Source organism: Clarias gariepinus, chromosome 12 (genome assembly GCF_024256425.1).
Source record: "Clarias gariepinus isolate MV-2021 ecotype Netherlands chromosome 12, CGAR_prim_01v2, whole genome shotgun sequence".
NCBI classification, from domain to species: Eukaryota; Metazoa; Chordata; class Actinopteri; order Siluriformes; family Clariidae; genus Clarias; species Clarias gariepinus.
The window spans coordinates 7794455-7815773 of NC_071111.1; the positions used below are offsets into that span (position 1 = coordinate 7794455).

The 21319-nt window shown below is 38.2% G+C and overlaps 1 protein-coding gene across 1 annotated transcript in view; it reads left to right on the plus strand.

Annotated features, from left to right (window-relative positions):
• Window positions 1-21319, plus strand: part of plxna4 (plexin A4) — a 320040-nt gene that overhangs the window by 198754 nt on the left and 99967 nt on the right. Inside the window, exon 6 of the mRNA XM_053508461.1 lies at window positions 20132-20255. Within this exon, the coding sequence (XP_053364436.1) occupies window positions 20132-20255 (124 nt within the window). The remainder of the gene's footprint in view (window positions 1-20131; window positions 20256-21319) is intronic.

Here is a 21319-nt window from a genome sequence, read left to right on the forward strand (position 1 = left end):
TTTATTTCCCCCACTCTCCGGAGGACGTTGAAACAGTTCCGTCAGAATTCTTTCTCGCACCTGTAGGTCGTCCGCACGCCGCGTGGAAGCTGCCGGCGCACACCGCTGTAGGCCAATAAACCAGTTAACTATAGTGATAATTGTAATTGCCTGTTGCGTGTTCGCAGGTAATTGTCTCTTAACTCCTGTAAAACATCCTGCTCTTTAAACAATACACAGAAACAAACACAGGTGAGTGAGGAACTGAGATTAGAGGCAGTCGCTCCCGTGTGGAGGAGTTATTATGTCTTCTTTAATTACAGCGCTCGGGATATTAACACTACAAACCACTTTATTAAAAAAACACCCAGCGAGTTACACGGCTCCTGCATGTGTGGAGCAGACAGACAGATAGACAGGCAGACAGGTCGGCAGACAGACAGACAGACAGACAGACAGACAGACAGGCAGACAGACAGTCTGCAAGAAAGAAAGAGGAAAGGGATTGTTTGGGACACAGTTTGATTGGTCAGAAAGTGTTCAGTAATATTCCTTAACAGCTTTGAAAGAAAAGGAAAAAGAGAAAGAAAAAATGCAAGTTTGGACACTTAAAAAAATCTAATTTTTGGTTTTACTGGCGTATAATACTATCACTAGTAACAAGAAAGGAAGGAAGGAAAGACTTTGGGTGAAGAGGGAGAATATAAGAGAGATAAAAAAAATTTAAGATGTAAGGGAAGTTAGAAAGAAGACATTTAGGGTGAGGAAAAAAAGAAAGAAAGAAAGATATCGAAAGAGGCATTAAGATAAGGAAGAAGGGATGGAAAGAAAGAGAAAAAGACTGGAATTGAAAGAAGCATTTAAATGATATAGGAAGGAAGGAAGGAAGGAAGGAGGGAAGGAATTGAAAGAGGCATTAAGATGAGCCAGAAAAGAAAGAAAGAATGTCAGTGAAAGACGGATGAGACAGGGAGGAAAGGGAGGAAAGGGGGGAATTTATAGAAGAGGGAAAGATAAAAGAAGAAAATCCTACCCCTAATAAAATCGAAAACAAAACTTTTTTTAAGAAAATATGATGTTTGTTATTCCATCATGGGAAAGAAAGAAAAAAAAGCAATAGAAAAAAAAAGATAATTTAAGATAATAAAAAAATAAAGTAAAAAATGGGGTAAAAATTATTAAGAAGGAGAACAAAAAAGAGGGAGGGATACAAAATACAGGGAGAAAGAGAGAAAGAAAAAAGACTGTGAGCTTTGGGGAACAATAGAAAGAAGGCAATTAAAAAAATGTAAGAATGAAATGGAAGGGTAGGAAATATTAGTATGGCCTTTCAGCTGCACTTTGTGTCTGTGTGCATGACTTTTCTAATTTTTAAAATGAATTTGTAAATTAATCAATCAGTTGCTTAAAAAAATACACACAAACTCAAAGAGCTTGCAGGGTGCCATTACTTTCTGTGCTGCGACATCTGGACGTTCCGCGCTTGTGCTGGATTACAGGTGGGTTGGCGTGGAGCTCGGCGTGGCTACAGATAGCCGAGGCTGTGTAGCGCAGCGTGCGGAGAGGAGCTTCAGCCAGCTCGCAGGGACGTACACACACCGGCAGATGTTTCAGTCTGATTAAAGGTGCAGGAGAGATACGATTCAACACACACACACACACTGCAGTATAAACACAGCAAGCATTTCTAACCCACATGAAAACTTATAACACTAATATAAAAGTCTCATACTGTACGTCTCCTGCTGAGTGGACAAAAAAAATCCATACCAAAAAAAAAGTGTAATAATATTGATTTATTTTCTTTTTTTAAACACTAGCAAGATGAAAGTCGCTCGATAGCTGCTTGTCACTGAAGCGGCTCTTATTCTTTTCTCATTACTGCTAGATAATGAGATAAACTCAAATTATTCCTGAAATGTTCGTACATAGATGAGACCTAATTATTAATAAATCTAATAGACTGAAAGCTCAGACTAAAATATGTTTCACACCCATTTTTTATTTATTTATTTTTTGCTCCTAATACTCTCATGGGTTACACTAATGGTGTTATGGTGGAATATTGTAGCAAAAGTGTTCAGACTTTTGCACATTCCACAGTTTACCATTATTTCTATTATTATTTATTAATTCATTTTTCATTTAAAATCGAAAGGGCATGAACATATACATATAATTCAGCTTTTTTTCCCCTGTTTGTTGTCACCCAACCCATACACAATGGATGCCAAACTTTTCTAATTCTAGAAAATTTTAATATTCTAAGACATTAAAAGTAAATATTCTTTTTAAAAGTCATTGTTGTGCGACAGGAGTCACATACTATAGAAGTTTTAATTTAGTCACCAAAACACTGTGGGGATACAAACTTTTGCATTCCAGTGTATAAATACAGACTATATACAGTAGAACCTTGGATTAGGAGCATAATTGGTTTCGGAAATGGGCTCATATTTCAAAACACTCGTCAATCAAAGCTAATTTTACTATAGGAAATAATAGAAACTCAAATTATTCGTTTTATTGCCCCCCAAAAAACATAAGAATAATTAATACGAAATCTTAAGTAAAAATAAAAAAAAAATTTTTTTAAAAGTAAAAAATATTTCCAAGTCAAAATTTATTAAAAATCTTTGCTCGTCTTGCGGAACGCTTACAAACTGCGTAACTCTTTTTGATAGTATATACTGTGAAGTTTGTTTCTATAATCACCTTAAAGTGTACAGTAGCAGCACACTTTGTGTTTTATTCCTCTTACACCACAGCAATTAGATTTTTTTTTATTAATTAAACAGATGTCACTTGTGATTTGCATTTGCCCTTTAACACTACAGAGTATCTAACCAATCATAATTGAGGATTTTAAAGTGCTGTAGTGTAAATAATTATTGAACAGTTTGTAATCTGATGGGACCAGAGGCATTTCGTGAGTGGCGATATAGAGCATAACAGCACTGGGACGCTTAATTATATGTGTCACTTGGTGTCCCAGGAGTTCTTTAAGTACACTAACTGTCTGTCACAGTGTGGGTGAAAGTAGATCTGTTCGGTCTGCAGTACTTAGGAGAGAGCAGCTACATGCCAAAACCCACATTCACAACCAGTCATAAAAGCACTTTGAGCAAAAACATCACAACACGTTGTCATCTAATCTTAAACAACACTTTGTCATTTCTAAGAATCCCCTCAGAATCATGTTGTTCTGTTCATGGACAACACTAGCTACAGCTAATTAGCTTCTAAAACAAGGCTGAATCCCAAATCCCTCTTTAACTCCTGATCAAGGGCACTACTTGGTGTGTGGAACAAGGGATTGTACACCCTACAATACATAGCGAACTAGCTTCCTATTTAACATTATTTGGGATACAACTCTGTTAACCAGACATTAGCTGGTATTCGAAAGTAGAATAAGTGGAAATTTTAAGTAAATGTTTTAAGTTTCACAGGACTCTCCACCACCTCCATGGTTTATTCAGCTCACCTTTTGGCTACATACAGTGGTACTTGTAAAAATTAAAAACAACTTGGTAATCACTCCTAGTAATTACACTTACTGTCAGTCGCCAGTTCTGCCATCAGCGGTTAGTTACAGTTGTTTCACCAGACGTGGAAGGGTATATGTGGGCGCAGTAAAGTAAATGCTTAAATAAACAAACAAATCATAATCTGTTGATAATAAATGATGTTTGTGGGAAAGATGTATAAAAAGCCATATCATACTCAAGGGCGTGCTTGTTGTGAATTATCACAGCTGTGCTGATATTCAGTACAACAGCACCCCCTCTCGTGTGATTTTCCTCAAATAAATATAAATGTAAATCAGTGTTTGTTAGCAAGTTCAGCCCGCTATAAACTTTTGCCCGTGCATTGATTTGCAAATGCGCGCTTCCTCATTTAGCGCTTTCAAAGTGTCGATAAAAGTACCCTGATATGCAAAGCACCTTGGACACGTTTTTTTTTTTTTTTTTAATCAGCTACACAACTCAGCACATTGCAGCATAATTAGCAACTATATTTGGTTAATGCAAATGTTAAGTGGTTTAGATCGGCCGTATTTGAGTGCTAAAAGATTTTTCACAGCACGGCACGGAGCAGGTGTTTTTAGGAGAGCCAGGCAGGTGGTAAGCTGGAGTGAGCGAGATAGCGATGGTGGGAATGGTTAATGGGTGGTGTGTGTTGGGGGGGGGGGGGGGGATGGGTTAAAAGAAAGGAACATGCTCTGAAAGTGATGGGAGCATCAGGATGGAACCGCAGCCTCTCTCGCGACTGTCGCAGCCTCTCTCGTAACTGTCACTGAGATCTGTGGCAGTGCAGCAAGCAGTACACGACTCAGCCTATCCACTGCTGTCACACCGCTGTCACCCGGCACCCAGAGACAGAGAGAGGGAGAGGGGGGAGATAGGGAACGAGAAGGAGCGAGAGAGAGGGGTGACCTGTCGCAGACTGATAGAGCATGAACTAGACGGGTTAGACTGACACTGTGAAAGTGAAAAAAGAGAGAGAGAGAGAGAAGTGGGAAAAAAAGAGTGAGAAGTGTTTCTTGGCAAAGTACTTTTATGCACAGTTTTGTGACTCATGTTAAAAAATTCCTCGCCATGCTTTAACGTGTTATATTTAAGATTTATTCGATTGAGAGGGATGACATTAATAACCATATTGCCTTGAACAAAATGTAGTCGCGAGGCTTTTATACCTGACTTAAGCTATAAGCTACATTTTAGAGTTTTTATTAGAGCAACCCTACAACACACAGCTGGAAACTGTATCAACAACCTACGGTACAGTACACTCATCTCATTTAGTGAAGCATCTCGAATGGTTTTCATCATTTCTTTGTCCCCAGGTTCTAAATATAACTCAAAAGGACCTGAAAATAGCTCCAAAAACTGGGCCATTGGAACAGTTTGGCACAACTGTACAGTATGTACTTGGAGTTTCTTTGCAGAAATATACTACATTGAATTTGTGCGGTTAGCACGGTGGAGTCGCACCCTCCAGGGTCAGGGGTTCAAGTTGGATTTTGCATGTCCTCTCCGTGCTTGGTGGGTTTCCTCCAGGTATTCCAGTTTTCTCCCACTGTCCAATGATATGCAGATTAGTCTAATTGATGTTCCCAAGTTACTCATAATAGGTTGGTATGGCACCCCATTCAGGATGTTCCCCAACAAGTCCCCTGGGATAGGCTCAAGGCCTCCTGTAACCCTGAACAGGATAAGTGGTATAGAGAGTCAATTCTGCTTGTTCAATGTCCAAAATGATCTTGGTGGCTGTGGAGTATTTTTAAACCAGGACAATCTGGTATCTGTCCTGTCCTGTTATCGTTCCCAAGCATGGGGCAGCATGATTAGAGCCCTAATGGGCTTATGTACTTGATGTAGTTTCCATTTTTGACCACCAGGGTTAATAATAACTCAATAAAAGATAATTCTTTGCTCAGAAAGCCACACACCAGTCTTATTTCATATGCTGCAAAGATTTATTCATATGCTGAGAATTTATCCTTTAACCTGACAATTAACAAAAAACAAAATGAACATATTTGCACTTTATCATGGCTGGCACCGCCTGTCCTTGTACATTACCTGTACTGTACTTTTAGACTTTCCGATTTGATATTTTCCTTTGTAAACTCTAATCTTATTAAAATCTTTGCACCTTGTGTTCTTATTTTTATAATTTATCCTTACTGTAAATTTTACTTTAATGCATTTTAGTTATTTGTGCCAGTTTACATTTATTTTTTTATAGAAATGTTTAAAATTTCCATAGTTTTATTACTGGCAGTCGTAACAAACGATTCACTGCATGTCATACTCTGTATGGCCGTGTATGATTATGAATTTGCATTTGTAATACAGTAGTGAGCGTAACGCATGGCGATTGCACAGCATGTAGAAAAAACAAGCAAATCAACAGGACATGGACTTCTCAAAAAGCAACTTTTTTTTCACATTCCAAAATAATTGTAAAAACTAAATGAGGACCTCATGGTGAATTCTTAAACAGCTGATTTACGCCACCACTGTTTCAGATTCTCACCTTTTGTGTATTGTGTATTCACAGTGAATGGATTTAGTTTATCCATCTTAAGTCAGCGCTTTATCGAACACTCAGCTTCCCACTAAGTCTTAACTTTAAAAAAATAAAGGATAAAATAAAAGGTCCTCTGTTGTGCCTGTTTTAAATTGAGGAATTGATTTAGGTTCTGTGTGGGATCATGCAACAGAGGATTTCCTTCTTTAGAAGTCAAACGGCTTTAGAAAAGTACGGCTCTTTGCTTTGTCCCTTTTGTAAAGGAATGCTTAAAGTTATTGTTTAGAACCGTGCAGATGATTTCTAATATATGTATATATATATATATATATATATATATATATATATATATATATATATATATATATATATATATTACATCTGGCACTATAAAGGGTTTGTCTGTGGGAGTTATTAGCTGTGCTATAAAAATATTGTGTAATTTATAAGATGTTATTATTTTATTATAATACACGTAATAGTTTATGACTGACGCGTCTTAGCTATAACACCATTATTTCCCTAATCATTGTGCCGGGTCATATATATATATATATATATCTGTGGACTGTTTTTTACATAACAGACACAATTACAAAAAAATTCAAAATACAATCCCAAATAAAGCCTAGCTCATTTTTTTCCCATAAGCACCTTAGTCCCGGACATTTCACACTGTGTTAGTTTGCCACCCCAAGTGGGCTGCTATTGAACAGTAAGGGTCAATTGCAGTGTGACTTATTGAGGGAACTGTTCACCGTAGGAGGTATAGGGTTTGGCAAGAGCTCACGGTGAGATCTAAAACTCAGGCATGTTCGAGCCTGAGAAGGTTTAATTCAATCCCATCTCCGGTGTTGTGCACATTTCACCTGGAGAAACGCCACTCAGACACACAAAGTAGGCCAGTTCGTTTCATAACACTACCTGGGGGAAGCGATACGTCTGCTGACAATGCGGCTCTGAAACAGTAATTCACCTTATTTTGGCACAGGGGACAATGTTAGCAGATCATGTGCTGATCTTTGAGTTTCCAGGTCTCTAATTTTAGCTTTTCCGAACATTGATTTTTTTTTCTCTCTCTCTCTCCCTTCGTCACACTGTGACCCAATGGGCCTGTAATCGATGTCTCAGGGTCACAAGGACTCACGGATCAGCCATGCAGGGCAGGTGGGGAACATGCTAACTTTAGAAAGTCACGCTCTCTCGGGTTACCAAGCTGCTTTGTGTGGTTTTGAGACAGCTGAGTCATTGCACAAGGCTGAAAGGATAAACGTGGAGAAAAGTGGAGAAAACGTACTGCTATCTACTGTGTGACAGTTAAAGAAATGAAAAAAAATATTTAAAACATTTTCTAATCAATAATGAAATAACCAATAATGGGATGGTACAGTTTACTTGTCTTTGTGTTCTAGAATAACATTTACATTTAAAGGTACAGCTTTAAACAATATGCAAGCCGATATTGAATACTGACACTGGAGAATGTTAAATGTTAAACCCTCCTTTAAATAAAACTGCTCCATATCATCAGTCACATCATTTTTCTTGGTTTATTAATAACATGGTAAACATAAGTTTATTTAAAGCCTTACAGGATGGAAAAACAGGAGTGTACTACTTTTATTCATAATTTTTAAAATGAATATCAATATTATTTAGCGCTGTTTATTTACTGTATGCAGTAGAAAACACATGAAGTAAAAATCGGTCAAATTACTCAAATAGCTTAAGTAACTCAAACATTGCAAATAATGCATGTGATGGAAATAACATATATAGCATTAATCATACATATAACTTATATTCTTTATTGTTAACAACTTAAAAACTCATGCGAATAATGAAATAGATCAGACAAGACTAATAACTTGAATCATTTTAATATCTTAAATACTACAATGGTAATATCTTAGATAACCCTACTAACTCAAATCAAACAAATACCTCAAATAACACAAATATGTAAAATAAATAACTAAAATATCTCAACACAAATAACTCAAATCATACAATTTACTTAAATAACACAAATAAATAAAATTATTTAAAATAACACAAACTGTACTGAACAAATATCTCAGATAACTAAAGTTATACAATTAACTCAAATATGTAAAACACAAATAACCCAAATCCTGCAAATAATTTAAATATCTCAAATAGCAGAAATAACTCAAATCATACAGAAAAACTCAAATATTTCAGATGACATTAATAAATCAGTAAATTAATTGAAATAGCCCAATGCTAATATCTGAAATAACCCAAACAACTCATATTACTTAATGTCGGTACTTATGTAGCTTAAATAATGCACGTCATGACAATAACTTAAGTCAATCGAATAATGCAAACGTTCAAATAACTCATCATACATCAAAAAACACTAACAAGTCAAATAACCTAAAAAGTCAAGTAATTTAAATAAAACAGTTTAGTCAAATAAAACAATGCTAATAACACAAATAATGCAAATAATTGTTAATTAATTGCTTACAAACAATTTAGTTGATATATAATAAAAATAACACAACACTAATCACGCAAATAAGTCAAATAATGTACATAACTCTCATTGCTCATAACTCAAAGAACTCAAATCTGCCAAATAAATCAACTAACTTAAAGTAACTCAAATAATGCACATAATATAAACAATTTAATATTAACAATTTAAGTAATTCCAATAAAAAAAAGTTAAGGTTGTGAATTACACAATTATTTGAATGTAACCAAATAAGATAAATAAGCTTACTCTGTTAAATAACTTAGATACTGTATGTCTTTAGTAGCTGGCAATGCTAACTGATAGCCACCGCTGTGCCGATATCTTCCTTTCCTCCCCGTTTAACGTTTTAGATTTGGATCCAAATCATCAAGCTAGCAACTTTCCTTTTTTTTTTTGCTTCCTAAAATCTCTATTAAGTCCTGTGCAATCAGTTCATCTACATGCCATATCACTCCAGGTCGTTTGAAAACACAGTAATATATGCACCTCCGGGCGTCGCACACGGGCCGGCAGGCAGTCCTGCTGACAGATGGTGGCTTTAATATGTTCGGGCTTTGATCACATCTACAGGGGACATGGTGTTGGAAGTAGCAGATAAACCGTTTAATATATACCGTGTCCCCAGGCTGGGTGAAGGAGGGGTGGGGGTGTTAGTGCTAGGATGGCATTGTCGATGTGAAGCTGAGATGAAGCAACTCGTCTGAGGTGGAGTTGACAGTTTCTGAAATTGCGATCTGAGTTTGTTTGGGTTTTTTTTTTTTGGATGCTGCTGCTCCTGCTAAGTCGCAAAGCCGAAGTTTTATGATGTCAGGATGAATTTGAGTGTACGGAGTTCTCACCATCATCCAGGACTTTATCAGTAAACCATTCATTAAATGCAGCTTCATTTATAAATACTTCCTCCAGCTCCAAGGTTCCTGATTCCCCAAGGCCGTGCTGATCTACTGCACACTTGGATCTGAATAAGAATAAAGCTTTTTATTCTCCTCAATCCTAAGCTCGGGTTGCTGTTTGTGTGGCATTTCGCACACTTTCCCTCGGTCCGTCTGGCTTTTTTCCATGGTTCTCAGGTTTCCTCCCACCAGTGGACAGATCGGCGAGGCGAAGTTGCCGCTAGGTGTGAATGAGTGTGTCCACTGAGCTCTGGCATCAACCCCAGAGTGTTCTCCGTGTCCGGGATTTCTAGAATAGGTGCCGGATTGTGCCGCCACCGCCCCTACCTAGATAAAAAGCTTACTGAATATTAATGAGTCACTTTCTCTATTTTGGAGTGTAACCACTTTCTGATTAAGTTCCAGCATTAAAACAGCACATGTGTGAAAGCAGGTTAAATAAGATTTGCAAGTTTGTAGGTGATCACCGTATCCTGGCTTTGGGTGTGTGTGTGTGTGTGTGTTTGTTTGTTATTCTCGGGGTGCCCCGTGCTAATTTTCCACCCGGCTGCTGTTAGCAGCAGTGTGGAGAGCAGCGGCCCTGAGGGTGAACCCCGCCAGGCGGGGGAGAATCGGGTCAGAGCCACTGGACTGGGTAATGACTTTCCACGACTCTCCACCATCCCACTCTTCTCTCGCTCTCTCTCTCTCCCACACACACACACTTTCTTTGTCACACACACACACACTAAACGAATTCTGACACTTTTCGTTCCTCTTTGTCCTCTTTTTGTCCCACTTTAACTCCCTTTCTCACTTGTTCCTTTTTCGGTTTAATGATGATGGCCGGCTTGTCTTCGTCTCTCACATGGGGCTGACAGGACTCTGCTCGGAGTGCATCTAAATTTAAACCCTTGCTTTATCTTACTTTGTCTCTGCTATGCTTTGCTGAATATTATATACGTCTGTATCTCTACAATATAGAAATGTCGGTAGTGACAAGGTCCGTCTTGTTAATTGATGTCACTGATCAGAATAATGAACTCACTACTGGAGGAAATTTCCTTTTATTTATTTCAAAACCGAGCAGTCCATCACGATTTAATCGTGTTACATTCCGGGCTGAGAGATTATTATGGGTGTTATTATTATTATTATAATTATTATTATTATTATAATTATTATTATTAAAAAATCTACTTTTTAGTCTCTGCTTCATATGGTATGGTACAGTAATGAATCTGAGATTCAACATTCTGACCTCATCTCTATTCCCGAGCAGACTATACACCATTAAAACCTCCGGCCTGATATTGTGCAATCAAACCGTCTCTGAGCCATCAACGCTCGGACTTCACATGCCCTCTGAAGCTGTGCCGTGGTCTCTGGCAAGAACACATTAGCATCAGATCCTTTAATTAAGTTGCGAGGTGCGGCCTCCGCGGATCAGACTTATTTGTCAAGCGTATCGCATGGACGCTCAATAAGACTAAGTACCCACCTTGAAGTCTTTTTCATGTTCCTCAAACCATTCCTGAACCATTTTTTGCAGTGTGTCAGGCTGCATTAGCAACTGCCACCATGGAACCCCGTTTCCATGAAATACAGTAATGTACTTGGCCTTGAACAATTATAAAAAATATAAATGGCAGAAATCAAGGTTTTCCCAGCTCAGACTATCACATTATCTCCCAGGGTTGCCTTTCTCACGTAGTGCATCCTGGTGATATCTTTAGTAAGCGACGCACACACACACACACACACACACTCTCACACACACACACACACACACACACACACACAGACAGTCACATGACGTAAAAGAAAGCTTGATACATGAGACCAGGCCACCTTCTTCCACTGCTCCATGATGCAGCTCTGATGCTCACATGACCCATTCGACTCCAGCATGAACATTAGCTCTCAGGTTCATCAGTGAGTCTATGACCCTATGACTGCTTTAGATTTGTCCACCTCAAACACCTGCTGTTTTAGAGATGATCTCTTCCCCAGTCTTGCCGCCATCACAATTTGCCCCTTGTCGACGTCTTCATTCTTGCCCTTTTTTTTTGGCTTCCAACACACCACCTTGGAGAACTGATTGGTCACTTGCTGCCTAAATATATCCAAACCCTTGGACAGCGTTGACGGGTCCCACTGTCAGGAGATAATCATTAATGTCAATGTTTCGTCTTATTTGTGTACTAAATTTGGTAAGGTAATTGCACACTGATGGAGACCATGACGTTCCCACTGTGTCCTAAAAATACTTTGTTGGATCAGAGTGCATCACGCTCTTTCCAGGCACTTATCAAGCGCTCACTACAGGATTGCATTCAGTGACTTGGAATAAATACTCAAATGATATTAGATCCAGTAAATTCTCTGAACCCATTGATAACCTGCTGCATACATGCCATAAACGTGATAAGCACCTGATGGTCTCCTTGTACAATGTACCATGTTCATGGTCACACATGCCTGAAGGGGGTGAGTTTGATGCTAAAGAGAAAGCCTTCCCGTCTGTGGCATGCTTGTAGTATGTCGACGAAGTCCCTAAGAGGTGTTAGTTACGTTACTACAGTACGCATTCTTCAAACATCCCCTGTCCAAAAAAACATGGGAGCTCCTCATCAAGTGAGACAATACCACGTCCTTCATGGTTTCTACTTCCAAGTTATACAGTATACAGTAGCGTAGTAGTGCTGATTTCTGATTGGTCCAACACAATCATCACAGGACTGTCTTGAAATTTTAACAAGATATAATAAAGTGTGATTATATTCTCATAATTCTCATAATGGTTCCAGAGCTTCTACTTCACAGTGTTCAAAAATGTCAATTCGTTTTGGTTATAAAAGTAATTTTAGTGCGTTGCAGAATAAGAACATAACCATTTTTATATATTTTATTCTCTCTCTTTTTCCTCTTATCTCCCACGACGGTTCGGTGCCTGAATAGGCCACTGCATTTCAAAAGCCTCTCGTGTCCCTTGTGGCTGGTGCAGAGGGACTTTCTGTCTCCTTTCTGTTTCTCACAACACGTCTTACTGCGCTATTGCGCTCTGATCTCGTAAGAGTAGCACGGTTTGCCAGGGGAGTGTTTACGAAGCGGAGGTGAAACTGAGAAAAAGTACTGGATTGGAGTAAACACTTCAACGGGGTCTGAATTTTAAAATGCACAGTCATACTTTTTCTCAATCATCATACCTTTTAATCATTTAGTCAGTCATCGTACTTTCAAATCACTGTTTTTTTTCTTACTTTCTTTTAAGAGCACATCATTTCCTTGTTTTTTCTAAACAGAGCTTTTACCAATACAATATCGATATCGGAGTTAATATTATTATGATTATCTTAAACACTCTTCTCTTAATGCATTATTTAATGCAGTGAGTCATTAAGCACAAAATATTGACTGGGGATGTTAACGATTAATCGATTCATTGCTGTTAAGAATTAAAATGAGTAAAAAAAAACGTATTAACCAATAATGTTTGTTTTGCTTTATATTTTTCCAATGATTTTTACATTTCTATCCACAAGAGGGCAGTTCTCCTGTGAATCAGAGACATTAAAAAAATGTGCATCCGACTATTATCAATTGTTAAAGATTAATCGTTAACATGTTTACATGTCAGTTAAGAAAAATGTTCAAAACGTCCATTTATAATTGACAACAATGATAAGCCCGTACTTTATAACAGTGCTGTTGAATTCTTCACTCTGATTGGTCGGAATGTTTTGATTTATTTTTCCGCAACAACATTTTATAGCTTCTATAATAATAGGACATACAAGGGGCCTGGGTTCAATACTGCAATGCTTGGACAAATTTTGCAGAGTGCAAAATATGTAACTACTGTATAAGCAGGTAAAAATGTTATGATGATGTGTTATTTGAAAAGAAAAGAAAAAAAATGCACTAGGAGTGTGAAGGGAAATAAAACATTTTGGCCTTTTTAAAGAAAAAAAAAAAGACTGTGTCAGGTTGCATCACACCACCGCTAGGCTGATTATTTATTTATGAACTTATTTATGAGTCAGGATGTCCAGTGTGTGTTTGCGTGTGCTGGATGGTCCAGCCAGAGGAGACCCCCGCTGTCAAATCCCTCATTAATTGTGCTGCATTATCATCATGACAGCGCTGGGAGACACACGGCCCCCGGATTAATCTCATTCATATTCTTTATCGCAGAAATACTCATCATCATGGTAAGTTTATTTAAAGATAAGAGTATACATCCTTTTATTACGCTGTGATCTGTTTGGAGTTACTGCGTCTCCAGCTCCATCCTCATGTTTCAGATTTATACAAAGCTGTTACAAGAGGATGAGTGGATTCCCTATGCACCTCAGTCTGAGATATCAGCACAACACTAATAAACGAATCACTTGCAGTCAGTACGAGCCAATGTGGGGAGGATAATATACATCTGTGCCTAAAAAAAAAAAAAAGCGTGACTCACTTCCCCTTAGCCTGCCAGCCTGCACTCTGTCCTTCTCATATACACCAGATGGACTGCGTTATCAGATAATAACATCGTATTACTGTGTGTGTGCGTGTAAAATTATCCAAGCCTGTCAACTGTTCGAGAAGCGGTCACGTTCAGATCTTTTTGGATTATCCTGCAGACCACAGAACCATGATCCAAATGATCGTAAATAGCCCAGAGTAATCCGTTAAGAACATACAGGATAATTCTGCACATGATGTCTGAAATGCAGTCGCCAGTCTGTGAAGACGCAATGAAAAACTTCCGGGTTATGTTGTATTACAGGAGAGAAAAAAATCAACCTCATTACAAACATCACAGTAGATTATTTTACAATAACGACTTGTCCAACTGTGTTTGATTTTTATTACCCTACAGCAGTTTTCTATTATATTTAGTGTATACTGTATAAATAGAGTTTCTTTTAAATTGGCGGAACAGCCGCAAAACAAGTCTTTCTCTTACTAAGAACACTTTCTCTTTAAAATTAATAAGCTAAAAAGAAAAGAAAAAGAAAAACAAAAGCAACCACAAAGATGCCATGAGAATATCTGAAAACGTCAGCTTGTTCTGCCTGTTGTAAGGCTCTGACACTGGAGACTCCTTACAGGAATCTATATAAATAAAAGAAACGTTTTGTCTGGACATTGGTCGCAACTTCATCTTTTAATGCATTATCATGCGCTCTTTCAATGCTATCAATGATATCTTTACGTTTTATACGTTTAAGAACCCGAAACCAGTCTGTCGAGACAGATTTTGTCACAGCATCACACAAATCTGGCTGGACAGAACGTAATGAAATTTTGGCAGTCCTCCTGTATTAGCCAGAAGTTAAACCTGCACCATAAATGAAATCAAAATGTTCAGTAGAAGTGAAGTTATGATCATTAATGTTCCAGTTTATAAACCAGAAGTTTCGACAGCGTACTGCGCAAGCGTCAAACTGTGGGCGAGTCTTAAATCGACCACTGGACAGAATTTAATGAAACTTTAGCAGTATTTTAATCAAAATGTTAAATGTAAAAGCGATGTTATGAACAGTTACGTGCCGAATTTAATATTCTGGTTTACAGTAAACTACTAGTGCACTACTTGCTCAATGTAAACAAACACCTGCACCAATAGATATTAACAAGAAAAGCTAAACTGATTATTTTTACTGGGTTTAGTTCATATTTCACTTTGGCTGAAATAACACGCCGGAGTCGCTTTAAGACAAAACAGACAAAAGAGTTCTGCTGTACAGAATGCAGACAGACATGTACGTGGGATTTAACCTAAAATAATAATAATATTATCACTGATTACATTAAAGATCAGCAGATTATTTTTAGCTTTAAACTTTAAACTATTTCTACAAACGCTTTAACCGACAACGACGTGTACTAACGCTAATGTTTAATAATTAACATTAAAAGTTTTATTATTATTATTATTATTATTATTATTATTATCACTATTAGTTTGAAGACAAAATTTTTTTTACTACTAACTGTAAATGGGTAAATCGTACATGTCGATCTTTAATATATACAGATCAGCCATAACAGGACAAAAGTATTATGGGTTGTATAATGGATCGGACCTGTAGATCTGACTTGTTCTCCTGGCGCGTCCCAGCTTTGCGCTCTTTGCCTGCTGGACCTCGTGCCCTGAGTGTGGTGGGCTGTAGTGCACTTGGGTGCTCTCGTCCTTTTCTATCATGTCCAGCGTTCACTCTTCCTACGATTCATGCTGTATCTTTGGCGTCTGCGGGCATGGGTGAGCCTCGGGGTACCGTGATAACCAACGTTGATGTGTTCATGTTACTTGTGATTGTAATGCTGTGACTGTTCTCTGTAATGGAAATAGTTTCGGTAGATGTTAAATAAAGCACTTCAGGCTGTCCTGTTATGGGAAAATAATCAACTTGAGTGTAATAACAGAAACACACTGCTGGATATTTTTCTATAACGGCTGAGTGATTTATTCCTTATGGAAAGTGGAAACGCAGCAGTTGATTGCCAAGTATGTTTCCTACTTCTCTTTTTCTGTTTTTTTTTTGTTTTGTTTTGCAGTCATTGCTGATACGTCATTGAAACAAAACCTTTGACTTTTCTTTACACAACAAGAATCAAATCACTGTTTGCTTTGCTAAATATTCATGTCTTCATCCAGTCTACTCTTTATTTGTACTGTATATACTTTATAGTCAGCTCTACTTGAATTGAAAACACACACACACACACTCTTCATTCTCCTGCTGCGGCACACCGGCCGCGTATATCACAGGTGTGTCCTGCTGTGAGACGGATCATAAACATGTTTTTACACGACTCTCAGGGTACTGCCCCGCCGCTTGTTTATTATCTGTAAAAGCAGCGGTGTTAAATAAAAGCACGCTTAACCCCGCCCCTGAAGGAGATCTCACACTCGCACACACACTCACACTCACTCAATACTCATTCCCCTGCATCGCCCTGGTGCTCAGATCTGATACACACAACACGCTGTGCCCCCTGCTGGTGATAGACAGCCAAACGTTTGCATTCGGGAAAGTCATTATTATTATTATGAGTTGTGGGCGGGGCCTTGCCTGACATCACTGAACACACACACACACACACACAATCACATAATGCTTTTATACATATGGTTTGTTTTTTCACAAGATTTCCTTTTTTATACGCATGTTAAGATTTTTTTCACGTGAAATTGTTTAAGTGCAGTTAGTTGATTTTCACGTGTAACTTTTTTATCTCAATGCATTCGTTTTAACACAGGATGTGCGAAGGTGGGTTATTTATTTCTACCTGATTTGTTTCCCCAAATAATTCATTTTTTTTATATGAGGATTTTTTTACAAGATTCATAAATTTTCATGTGTGATTTAGTTATTTACTATTTTTACAGATTTTTTTAAATGCAATTTGTTCATTTTCACGTGTGATTTTTTTTACATGTCCTTGATTTTCCCATGTTTTTTTTAGATTAAATAATTTTCGTGTGTGAACTTTCCATGCAATGTTTTTGCAGATTTTTGTAGAATTTTTTATGCAGTTTCACGTGTGATTTTTTTATAATTTACAATTGATTTCCAAGTCTAGACTTTTTTCCCCTTAGAATTTATGCAAAATAATTTTTTATGAGATTTACTTTAAGTGTAATCCATGTTTTTTCTTTTAATTTTTTTATACATATAATAAACGTTAAAGTTTGACATGTTGGAAACACAACAATTTATTTTTTGTTCAATTATGGCTTTTGCTATAATGTTCACTTTTCACATGTTATTGTGTTTGAGTGCAACTTCGGCGCTTATGACGATAAAATGAACATAAACCTTCCTTCGTGTGGAAATGTGATTTTTCCATACACGTTTCTCTTCTATTCTCCCTCACTACTTGTAAACTTTACATTTAGATTTAGCTTTTTTTTTACTTCTTTTTCTGAATTTTTTGGGGCTGAACTCTGAACGCATTGTGCCTGGGCGTTTTATTGAATCGGCCACAGAATGGGGAACAAACCGTGTGATTGGAGCTACAAAGGCAGGCGTTCTGATTAAAAACCTTTTCAGACCTGCTTAGAGCGAGGGCTGCGAGAACCAGGAACGATTGTTGCCTCTTAAATCTCCTCCATCCCTTGGCTTTCATTGCCAGTAGATTACTGCACTCCTTACTATTCTTCCTGCAGAGTTCTTTGCGCTAGGCTGCTTAACTTTAGAATACACACATCTAACACACGCTCTCCCTCTCTCTCTCTCTCTCTCTCTCTCTCTCGCTACCTTTCTACCTCTCTCAGTTTTTTTTTATCATCCCTTTCTGGCACATGAAAAGCTTTAACTGAGGCACTTTCCCAAACAGCCCCGGATAGAAACCGGCTTTCTCTCTGCTCAGCATGCAGCCCTGCTCTACACTGATTTGGACCTACAGTAATTGCTGCGGAAGTTTGTAGAAGTCAATGAGGATTAAGCGGGCAGAGTCCTGAGTGGCAGGCAGAAGGGTTTGAAAGGAAAAGAAGAATTTATGTGCCTTCTGTTCTCTCTCTCTGTCGCTCTCTCTCTCTCTCTTTTTCTCCCTCTCTCTCTCCGTACACAGCCCTACAGCACTAGAGATCTGTTTGAGATTTTCCTTCTAGCTGTTTTTTTTTTTTCTTTTTTGGTTTATTCATGATTTTCATTCATTTAATTAAGAGCTGTTTTTTAATTAATTTGCATTGTTTATTTGAAATAACCTGTTTAAGGGTAGCCCGATCCCCTCTGCTGGATACTCTGTAGATGTTTATATTCACTGAGATTAATTTACTGTACATTTTATAATAGATAGACTGATAGATCCATCCATCCATCTATGAACCTCTGTAGTCCAACTAGGGACCTTGGAGGCCAATGGTGATTACAACTGTATTCATTGCCATTTTATGACCGTGGTAGGACCTTCGGTCAACATTCACACGCGTATTCCACAGTACGGGAAATTTGGGAACACCAATTAGACTAATCTGCATGTCTTTGGGTGGTGGGTGGAAACCAGAGAACCTGGAGGAAACCCACCAAGCACAGGGAGAACATGCAAACTCCATGCACACAGACCCTGAAGCGGGAATCGAACCTGGCCCCTGAAGGAGCAAGACGACAGTGCTAACCACTAACCCTTTAGATGGAAAGATATTTATTTACTTACTTACCTACTTACTTTCTTTAACGATCCAGAAGGAAATTCAAAATGCAAAGAGTTTTCAAGTCAAACTGAGACTTTCTTTTGAATGCAGGCGTAAAACTGATATTTACAGAAGACATCAAGCTATAGAAACTGTTACTCGTAGAAAAACATTTAAACGGCACAAACGTTTTAAATAAGCTTTAAATGTTGTTGTTCTCATGAACATTTGGAGAGTGGAACGTCTGATCCTTTAAAAACTGATGGATGACTTGTCACTGACATGTGGAAGAGACGTACCTGTCTGTGGGAATTATTCACCAACACCACTTGCACATGACAGGAACTCGGCTGGAAGTTATCGCCACATCCCTCCAATACAGTCCTGAACTCGCCACGTGTTCCTGGGAGGCCGGCGTTTCAGACGTGATGCAGAGCAGTCTGATCACGGCTCCGGTGTGCTGAGAAAACTTTGATGGTGTCCAAGCACTAGTGAAACACTGGGAGAGGTGCATTAGTGTAGCAGGGGATTATATAGAGAAATAAAGGGAGTTTTTAATTTTTTTATTATATTTAGTTTAACTCTCATTTTCAGTTATTATGCACAATTAAAAATCCCGGTTTGCTTGAACGCCCCCATAAAATAAGTCAAGTTGCTGCTTTCAGGCTGAAACTCAACAAATTTAACCTCATTTCCGTCACAACGAGACATCATTTTTTAATGATTGCAGCACCTGTTCGGGGTGTGCTCCTGCCTCGCTCACAGTGTTCTCAGGATACTCTCCAGATCCGCCGCAACCTTGACCAGGATAATGACAGTAATGATAAATCAATGAGTTCCTTTCTCGCTAGAACTTAAGTACTAACAAATCTAAAACTAATGCAAACTAATCTAACGACATCAGCTTGTTTGTTCCTGGGAATATATTAACATGTGCTTTATGAAAATAGATGTCCAATTTATACACTCATTTTTTTTAAACATAAAAGAGGACACATGAACACGGCTGGAAAAATAACCTACCTGCAGAAAGTGTATAAATTATACCTGTTTCAGACATTTTTTTTTTCACAGCAGAGGCTGTGTAGGCTGTAGAGGGCCTGCTAGATTAATTACACACTATATACAGTATATATATATATATAAACACACACACCATAGGAAGGCTACAAAAGCTCTTGATGTATCTGTTAAACCTCCTAAGCTGGCTGTAGTTCCATAAATAGGCTTTCTAGGAGTTCAATCCAAAGCAATGCTACACCGCCGGAATAGAATGTTAATCGAATCCTGGATCAACTAGTAATGAGTCCGCTCATTACGCTTTATATTTTTCTTATACAATACTGAGTATCCAATGTTACGCTATACTGGCCTCCTAATTAAGTGATTAAGCCGGCATCCCTTTTTACAAGACTTCAGGGGCAATGCGATGTGCTTTTGTGCTATTTTTACATCCTACAACTAAACACGGGAATAAAATATATCACAACCTGATTCCAGTCCAGAGTTTAGTCCTGTATCGACCAATACTTGCATCAGAAGAAATAAACGTGTCAGAAATCTAAATATTTTTTTTCCTTTGTCTCCTTCTCACAGGTGCACCAGAAAGGAGAAGTGTGAAAGGTCATCAGAGCCACGCCGCTTCACCTCGGACATCAAGCAATGCGTCAGGCTGAGCGTCCATCCCAGTAACATTTCCGTGTCCCAGTACAGTGTCACGGTGAGTCCGTGCCCTTTAACTCCTTCACATCACGCACTCAGATACATCCAGTCATTTCTAATGAGGCAACGCAAACCCGGCACTCACGCTTATTCCATCAAAAAAACATCCCTCACTGTTTGAGCTGCTGTATACGATGTTGCACAAGCTGAATCTTACTTCTTATGAATTATTCAAAAGCTTGAGAAAGAGTGTAAGAGAGAGAGAGAGAGAGAGAAGCAAATTATAATCAGCCCAGGACAAACACACTGTATCTTCTACCTAAAATACTAACAGGGATCGCTTTGATTCTGAAAATTTTTTATCAGGAATAACTAACAGGTTTAGGAGCCTATTTTTTTACCTGCTATATTAGTTAAAGCTGAGTCTCAATAGCAAACAGAGGTGCGTTAATTTGCTACTTCGCTTGGAACGAACCACGGTTAAAATCTTAAAGGTACATACTGTACTCATAAAACTTCATACTGCCATAAAACTTCATACTGCCATAAGCCATACTGTACTCATAAAACTTCAATTGGTGGCCAGAAACACGCTATATGGACTTGAGCATTTGTCCAAACCTGATAACTGTTGCCCCAGTGAAGGACTTCTGCATACCAAGATATCTTAGACAATGCTATGCTCCTATGCAACTTTGTTGCAACAGTTTGGAGTAACATGACTCTGCCCCAGTCCACAAAGCAAGGACTATAAAAACATGGTGTTGAAGAACTTGACCGGCCCTAACACAGAGCCCTGATCTCAACCCTAAACTGAAACGGAGATTGCAAGCCAGATCTTCTCGTCCAACATCAGTGACTGACCACATAAATGCTCTACAGCCGTGATCTCCAATGAATGTTTTTGCACCATGGACCAGTTTTATGTAAGACAGCCAGTTTATTTTCCACGCACCGGCCATCACGCGCTTGTAACAAAGCATAATAAAGTGCATAATAAATTTAACACCACGACGCCGAAGGAGCTTGTTTCCATGTAACGAGACATTCCTAAAACACACCGCAGACTCTGATAGCCAATAAAATTAAAATAAAATCAAATATATATTTTTCATTCTTTCT